Source organism: Dendropsophus ebraccatus, chromosome 9, assembly GCF_027789765.1.
Source record: "Dendropsophus ebraccatus isolate aDenEbr1 chromosome 9, aDenEbr1.pat, whole genome shotgun sequence".
Lineage (NCBI taxonomy): Eukaryota > Metazoa > Chordata > Amphibia > Anura > Hylidae > Dendropsophus > Dendropsophus ebraccatus.
In genome coordinates this window covers 113751399-113759990 of record NC_091462.1, presented here as the reverse complement: position 1 = coordinate 113759990, position 8592 = coordinate 113751399, and the positions used below count along the sequence as shown (strand labels likewise).

General features: G+C 50.0%; 1 protein-coding gene across 3 annotated transcripts; it reads left to right on the top strand.

The window, feature by feature from the left end:
- Positions 1–301: 301 nt before the first annotated feature.
- Positions 302–6966, top strand: LOC138801593 (beta-2-microglobulin-like). Of its 3 annotated transcripts, none has more exons than XR_011364637.1 (5): positions 302–412; positions 4513–4788; positions 5006–5028; positions 5181–6138; positions 6195–6966. XR_011364637.1 is itself a non-coding variant. In XM_069984586.1 (4 exons), the coding sequence occupies exons 1-3, from the start codon at positions 340–342 to the stop codon at positions 5014–5016; spliced, it is 360 nt and encodes a 119-aa protein (XP_069840687.1). In that variant the 5' UTR covers positions 302–339; the 3' UTR covers positions 5017–5028; positions 5181–6966. The 3 variants fall into 3 exon arrangements, 1 of the variants encoding a protein (XP_069840687.1); XR_011364636.1 differs by having other exon boundaries at positions 5181–6494; positions 6547–6966; XM_069984586.1 differs by having other exon boundaries at positions 5181–6966.
- The last annotated feature ends 1626 nt before the right edge of the window (positions 6967–8592 follow it).

Here is an 8592-nt window from a genome sequence, read left to right as displayed (position 1 = left end):
GAATACATGACATAATATCAATATATAATATATATAACTTTATATACATATTAATTCTGTGTATCCGTTTATTACTCTATGTTTTCTCTCTGGCTTCTCTCCGTTATTTCTTCTCTCTCCGTTCTTCTTCTTCTTGTACACAAGCCTCCCGGAGCCGCTGTCCCCGTTTACGGGAAATCACTGGCGCATGCGCACTGCGCCGCGCTCTAACCTCTGCTGAGGCGCTTCTCCTGGTGACTGATGACGCGGCGGGATCCCGGCGCTGTGATTGGCTGAGCGCGGGGCTGTATAGCGCGGAGCTCACGCGGCTGCCGTCAGTCTGCTGTGAGGAGAGACAAGATGCGGAGCTCGGCGTTCCTGTGCTGCGCTGTGGCCGTTCTCCTGGCCGTGACTCTGACCGGGGCTGTGAAGAGTGAGTACTGGCGCCCTGCCCCCCTATACTCTCACCCGGATTATTCTATCTCCTTATTATAATTCTCACCCGGATTTGTCGCTGACACTTTCTTCTATAAAACTTTTATTGTACTTGTAATAATTTGGCGCTGCCCCTCCCCCCCCCCCCCATATCTCGCTGTTTATTTCTTATAGGACGTGTCTAGGTCAGGACAGACGTTGTGTCGTAGTTTATAACATACGACGGACATCGTTATGTCGCCGTATAGACTGTAGCGCGGTACCGCACACACGGAGGGGCGCAGAATGCTGGAGATTATAAAGTAAAAGACGTTATAATAATCCCCCTCCCCCCCACCGCTTCCTGGAGAATCATCAGACGTTACTTTCACTTTCATCTGGTTGCGTCTTATTGTGATACAACTGGGGGGGGGGGGCGTCTGTGACCGCCGCCACTTATCCGTAACCCTATAGCCTGCCCCGCCTCGTATGGCTGATAACAGAGAGCTATAGCCTGTGCTCAACCGTGCCGCAAATGGCGCCCCAAAGGGGGATGATCACATAGCGACAGAATGAGGTCACCCGTCCTACCGACAGCCTCGTCCCAGCCTGACGTGGCTGATAACAGAGAGCAATGCACCTGCTGCCAGCCTCGTCCCAGCCTGAGGTGGCTGATAACAGAGAGCAATGCACCTGCTGCCAGCCTGACGTGGCTGATAACAGAGAGCTATAGCCTGTGCTCAACCGTGCCGCAAATGGCGCTCCAAAGGGGGCTGGTCATGTAGCGACAGAATGAGGTCACCCGTCCTACAGACAGCCTTATCCCAGCCTGACATGGCTGATAACAGAGAGCAATGCACCTGCTGCCAGCCTTATCCCAGCCTGACGTGGCTGATAACCGAGAGCAATGCATCATAATGGCCCATCCTACCGACAGTCTCAATAAGGCCAATAAGTGGCTGATAACAGAGAGCAATAGACGACACTCACCCATCCTGCTACCAATAGCCTCCCCCCAGCCTGAAATGGCTGATAACAGAGAGCAATAGATGGTATTCATCCGTCTCTCTATTCTGTAATGGCTGATAACAGAGAGCAATAGATGGTATTCATCCGTCTCTCTATTCTGTAATGGCTGATAACAGAGAGCAATAGATGGTATTCATCCGTCTTTCTCTATTCTGTAATGGCTGATAATAGAGAGCAATAGATAGTATTCATCCGTCTCTCTATTCTGTAATGGCTGATAACAGAGAGCAATAGATGGTATTCATCCGTCTCTATTCTGTAATGGCTGATAATAGAGAGCAATAGATGGTATTCATCCGTCTTTCTCTATTCTGTAATGGCTGATTACAGAGAACAATAGATAATATTCCCCCACCAGCCTGTTGTCAGTCAGTGTAGCAGCGCGGTCTCCTCCCATTATATTATTTTCAAAAAGGGATGATGGTTGACCTCAGGGAGGTCTACCATCATCCTTTTGCATGCACTTACTAGTCATTGCTCCCACTAGCCAGAAACCTACTCCACACTGATGAGGGGCAAATGCCCCGAAACAGCTGTCTGTGGATGGATACCTTGGCTTGGTGGTTTCCTTAACTGGAGACATTCCTTGGCTTGGTTGTTCCTTCCTAGGGGGAAGGTCTGGCTGGCTCACTACATTGAGACCTGTAATGGTGATCTCTGGAGTGTATTTTTGCATATTATATTATTTTCAATGGTTTTTGTTTTGTTCACAGCAGTGCAGAGTATTTCAGGGGTAGGTGTACAGTGATGTGAGGAGGGGCTGGGAATGAGAGGTGTCAGTGATGTTAGTATGAAGAACAGATTGGACTCTGACATGACCTTAGTACAGCGGGCGCGCTGCCCACAAGGTATGGCAGTACCTGATATAGAGAGAGGACGTAACCGTGAGAGAGAGAGAGGACTGAGAGACAAATCTGCAGATTGTCCATTAGAGAGAGGATCTAGAGGAGAGAAGGACACCGCCAAGGAGCCCCCAGAGCAAGAAAGTAGAACCGTACAGTGAGTGACCGACCTCTGAGGAGCCCCCAGAGCGAGAAAGTAGAGCCGTACAGTGATTAACCGACTGCTGAGGAGCCCCCAGAGCGAGAAAGTAGTGCCGTACAGTGAGTAACCGACCGCTGAGGATCTCCCGGAGCAAGAAAGTAGAACCAAACAGTGAGTGACCTCTGAGGAGCCCCCAGAGCGAGAAAGTAAAGCCGGACCTTGAGTGACCGAACCCCGAGGAGCCCCCAGAGCAAGAAAGTAAAGCCGGACCTTGAGTTACCGAACCCCGAGGAGCCCCTGGAGCAAAAAAAGTAGAGCCGCACAGTGAGGGAGAAAACCAGGAGCCCATATGGTGGACGCTCCCAGGAGGAGGATCTGCTCATCTACAGGGTCCTAAAGGAACGCACCAATTGTGTTTTCTTTTTTACTTTTTTTTTTTACCCCTCCTGAACACTCCAGATCTATCACCTTATGTATGTTTCCCGCGCTGTACGAGGACTCCTTTATGGCCGCTCTTATCACTCTGCAGTGTATTCAGCATCCTGATGTGGGAGGGAGCGGCCTCTTATGGTTTAACAAGGACTGACATTTTTTTATGTGGAATGAAATGGTTAAGAGGCGATTCCGCTAGTTTAGTTTTTTTTTACCCCCCTTTTTTTTGGACGTTTGCTATAATTGAGACGTTCTCTGTGTTACGGGGGTCGGTGCAGTTACCGAACACGACCTGTGGGGTAAAATGGGAACAAGACCTGAAGTCTGCCAGTCTGAGGGCTTTGCTCTTTTAGGCTATGTTCACACTACGTAAGTTTCCGGACGTAGCGCGTTCCACGAATAAGCGGCCGGAGATTTACGTAGTTTGCGTACAATGGAAAGTATACGATGTACGGCTGCACAGTTCACACTACGTAAGAACTTACCGGCCGGCCGGAGTTTAACACGTATATGTCTGGCCGCGAAAATATGCGGCCGGACATATACGTAGTGTGAACATAGCCTAATTACACTGTTTATGTTGTTTTTGTACATTTTAAGATTTTGAAGAAAAAAATATTTATATAAATTTCTTGCATCGCCCAGTGCTGACCCCATAAGGTTTTTACTCCTCTCTTTGTGCTGTACGAGCGCTCGCTTGGTTGCATCATATCGAGGTATAAAATAATTTAGATTTTTTCCATATTTTTTGCTGCTGGTTGTTTTTGTCAGATTGTGATCTGACGGTTATAGTCGTGGCCCTTCGATACATTAAAAGTAAAGCGGCGGCACAGGGACCTTCAGTAGCCGCCATCAACCACGTCCGTCGCTCAGCACTTAAATAGTTTAGAAAGGAGAATAATGACATCAGAGACTGTACGAGGAGAGTGGGAATAGGGTGACAATGCAGGTAGTGGGGGGAGAGGCGGACAGGAGCCCCGAGATGTCTTAATGGATCGAAGGCTGAAAGCGAAGGAGAGGAGGGAAGGAGAGCAGTGACCCGTGAGGGCTGGGACTGCTGACCTTTCCTCCAGACTCTGCTCCTCCTCCCCTTTAAAATCTGATCCTCCTCCCCTCCAGACTCTGCTCCTCCTCCCCTCCAGACTCTGCTGCCTCCCCTCCAGACTTTGCTCCTCCTCCCTTCCAGGCTCTGCACCTCCTCCCCTCCAGACTCTGCTCCTCCTCCCTTCCACTCTGCTGCCTCCCCTCCAGACTCTGCTGCCTCCCCTCCAGACTCTGCTCCTCCTCCCTTCCAGGCTCTGCACCTCCTCCCCTCCAGACTCTGCTCCTCCTCCCTTCCACTCTGCTGCCTCCCCTCCAAACTCTGATAACTTTCCTCCAGACTCTGCTCCTCCTCCCCTCCAGACTCTGCTCCTCCTCCCCTCCAGACTCTGCTCCTCTTCCCCTCTTCCCCTCTGGACTCTGCTCCTCCTCCCCTCTGGACTCTGCTGCCCCCCTCAAGACTCTGCTCCTCCTCCCCGCAAGACTCTGCTCCTCCTCCCCTCCAGACTTTGGTCCCCCCTCCAGTTGGGAGAGGTCTAGAGAGGAAGCAGTGGCAGTCTTTCAGCAGCACAGAGGGTTTCAGCAGGAGTGTGAGGACCTCATTTCACCCGGTCTCTGTTTCCTCCTCTCCAGAGGCGCCCACTGTGAACGTTTACACCCGGAACCCGGTGGAGTTCGGCAAGAGCAATGAGCTGATCTGTCACTGCAGCGGCTTCCACCCTCCGCGCCTCACCATGAGCCTGAAAGAAGACAACAAGAAGATAGAGGACTGCAAACAGTCCGACCTGTCCTTCGAGCAGGACTGGACCTACCACATTATGGTGCACACCGAGTTTGTCCCCAAGGAAGGAGTGGTGTACGCCTGCGAGGTGACGCACGACGAGGAGAAGCCGCACCTCCACAAGCTGGGTACGTCCTTGGGAGCTGCCAATCAGATCTCTCCCCCCCCCCCCATCCCCATGATAACACTTCTCAGCATCCACATCAATGTCCGTGTATAGCAGCCAGTACTCTGCCCGGGCCAGATCATTGATGTGGATGGGGATCTGGATCCCAGGGGGATGGGGGTGGGGGATGGGGTCTTTTACCATGTTCTAATATTTTTGTATTTTTTTTTCTTTTCCAGAAATCTTTTAATTTGCTTTGAAGGTGAGTGAAGTTTTTTTCATCTTTTGTATTGTTACTGGGCGATATTATTGTCTCCCCCTTTTCCCGTCCAGCGTTGTCGGTGACATCATTGATTTGATGACATCATCCCCTTTATCCTCTTGGTGAATGTTTTCTCTCCTTTTTTTTTGCAGCCAAGAAAGGAGAGTCGCCTTCAGCCCCTCCCCCCCTCCCGCCGCCGCTGATCGGCCCCTCCCCCCCAGACCCCGGGACTCGGCTATTAATGGGTTCATTCTCGTCTTCCTCACTATCTGAAGTGTGATCTCTTTTAACAAAGGATTTAAAAAGAAACTTGTAATTTATCAAAAGGCTTCGGTCATGTGACTCCTTTGGTCATGTGACCACTGCTCCAGTATTTTCTGCTTGCGTTAATCCTGTCAGGTGATTGGTGTGTGACCCCGCCCCCTATTAACCCCTGCTGACCCCTCATAGATGTAAGATGTTCCCTAACTGGTGGCTCCCCAGCTGTTGGAAAACTACAACTCACAGCATGCCCTGACAGCCTTTTGCTGGGAGTTGTAGTTTTTCCCCAGCTGGATGCTCTGCAGATCCCTTCCATCTTCTCCATCTGCTTAGTGACACAACTATTCCAGCTCTGCTATACCCGATATTTGTTCTTTATACATTTGTTAATCTATAATGATGTAACCAGATAAGACTTCTTCATCAGACTGAGACTCTTTGTAGCCCTGTATGTACCAGGATGAGATGCGGAGCTCCCCTCAGCGCTCTGGGGAGGAGGGGGTTAACAAGACTCCGCCCCCCATACTATAGCGGAGCGTACGGCTGAGTTTACACCTAGTGATGTCATGTGATTGTAGAGGAAGGTTACCGGATCTGTCTGTTGTTGTTGAGGACCGGTGACGGGGGAGGAGCAGCGATGTCTGGTGTTTCCCGCTGCTTCCTCTCACCTTCCCATCACTATCCGTAACTTCAGCTGTGGTGGGAGGTGCCTGTGTATGGTGGGAGGTGCCTGTGTAGTGGGAGGTACCTGTGTGGGAGGTGCACTGTATAGTGGGAGGTACCTGTGTGGTGAGAGGTGCACTGTATAGTGGGAGGTACCTGTGTGGGAGGTGCACTGTATAGTGGGAGGTGCACTGTATAGTGGGAGGTACCTGTGTGGTGAGAGGTGCACTGTATAGTGGGAGGTACCTGTGTGGGAGGTGCACTGTATAGTGGGAGGTACCTGTGTGGTGAGAGGTGCACTGTATAGTGGGAGGTACCTGTGTGGGAGGTGCACTGTATAGTGGGAGGTGCACTGTATAGTGGGAGGTACCTGTGTGGTGAGAGGTGCACTGTATAGTGGAAGGTACCTGTGTGGGAGGTGCACTGTATAGTGGGAGGTACCTGTGTGGTGAGAGGTGCACTGTATAGTGGAAGGTACCTGTGTGGGAGGTGCACTGTATAGTGGGAGGTACCTGTGTGGGAGGTGCACTGTATAGTGGGAGGTACCTGTGTGGTGAGAGGTGCACTGTATAGTGGAAGGTACCTGTGTGGGAGGTGCACTGTATAGTGGGAGGTACCTGTGTGGTGAGAGGTGCACTGTATAGTGGGAGGTACCTGTGTGGGAGGTGCACTGTATAGTGGGAGGTGCACTGTATAGTGGGAGGTACCTGTGTGAGAGGTGCACTGTATAGTGGGAGGTACCTGCGCGGGAGGTGCCTGTTTGGTGGGTGGTGCACTATGTGGTCAGTGTTCCCCTGTATAAGGTGGGTGGGGCACTATGTGGTCAGTGTTCCCCTGTATAAGGTGGGCAGTGCACTAGGTGGTGGGTGTTACCCTGTATAAGGTGGGCGTTGCACTATTTGGTGGGTGTTTCCCTTTATAAGGTGGGCGGTGCCACCTTAGGCAATGTTCTGGTTTTGGTACATACAGACTTATTGTACTTTTTTATACCAATAAAATCTTTTTTAAACACCAGATGGCGCCAGTGTTTCTTTTCCGACCTCAGGATGCACCTTTACTCCCAATTAGGGATGAGCGAATCTACAGTATAAGCGCTTCACTAGGCTCGGCGGTCAGCTTGTCAGCCGGCTGCCTACAACCCTCCGGGCCACTCTGTTCCAGGTTCCGGAAAAGTTGGATCCAGTCCTGGGAGAAGTTTCTTTGTATTGCATCCAGCTTTTCCGGCACCCAGAGCGGAGTGGCATTGAGGTTGTAGACAGCTGGCTGACAATCCGGCCGCCGAGCCTAGTGCTTCACTAATGCTAATGAATCTCTACTCCCAATGCGTAACCCATAAGCCCCGCCCACTGCCCGTGAAGCATCTGCCAGCTCTGTGCCAGGAGATGACTGTATACAAACCGGTTCAGCCAGTCCTGTATTATACATCAGAGCTGATCCTCCTCCACCCACAGCCAAAGCTGCAGTCATGGCCGGACTGCCCATCAGCCATCAATGAGCGGCATCCCTTCAGCCACGATAAGCCGCTCTCTACTTCAGCTTCTCGGCATACAGGTGATGTCAGTCGTGCACTCACGCACACTTGTTACAGGTGGATAACCTCAAACACAAAAAGAAAAAATCCCATGAAGGATCAAAAAATGCGGGACAATCATAAGTAAATATATCGAAAATTTTTATTTAGACAATTCATATGAATAAAATACAACACGATATCAAGAAAAAAAGAGAGAAAAAAATACGAAACGGGAAATAAAACAAAACCAAACAGATGGAAAAAGCATACAGATAGTGAGGGGAGATATAAACGTTCTTTATAGGATCATATATTGCACATGCTACCAAAGATGTATGTAGTTTAAAGAATGCAGGCAGCCTCCACTAGATGGCGCACTAAATATTATTATATACAGCAATTAGTAATAGATATATAGCCGGGCAGAAGCCCTAGAGAATAAGGGAGATACACAAATAAGTATCTTCCCACACAAAAAATGACTAGTGTCCGATATTTGTAAGCAATGGAGGATGACTGCATTCAATGTAGTCCCACTCACCCTACGCGCGTTTCGCGTGGCTTTATCAAGGGATGTGAGCATTGGGGGGAGAGCCTGTTCTTTTTATAACACCATTCAACCAATGAGAGTTACCTATAACAGGTGAAATAACTCACCCTAATAACGAGCTGACCGATAGTACAGAGTTGCATCATGGCGGAGAGAAGTAGGTGGAGAGAGAGGGGATGGTCCGTGTGGTCACGTGACAGTGTGCGTCGCACGTGACCGAGAGCAACGTAGAGACGCTAGTAAAGGAATACAGGAAGGGATGGTCATGCTGATCATGTGACGACAAACGTCACTCGCAGCCGGAAGTTGCGTCAGATCGCTCAAGTCACATGATCGCGATTGCGACCATGTGACTGGAAAACAGCTCGCACAGACGCGAGCTGGTTGTCATGACAACAACCTATAGATCACATGACCGCAAATGCGGACATGTGATCAGAAGCATAAACAGATCAAAAAGAAGAGGGGAATACCAAGTTGACACACAGCAGAACCTGGACCGATATATTTAATGCAACTCTGTACTATCGGTCAGCTCGTTATTAGGGTGAGTTATTTCACCTGTTATAGGTAACTC

Coding starts and splice junctions, on each gene's coding strand:
- LOC138801593 (XM_069984586.1), top strand. CDS start 340: ATGCGGAGCTCGGCGTTCCTGTGCTGCGCTGTGGCCGTTCTCCTGGCC. Junction 413..4,512: donor TCTGACCGGGGCTGTGAAGA/GTGAGTACTGGC, acceptor CCTCCTCTCCAG/AGGCGCCCACTGTGAACGTT.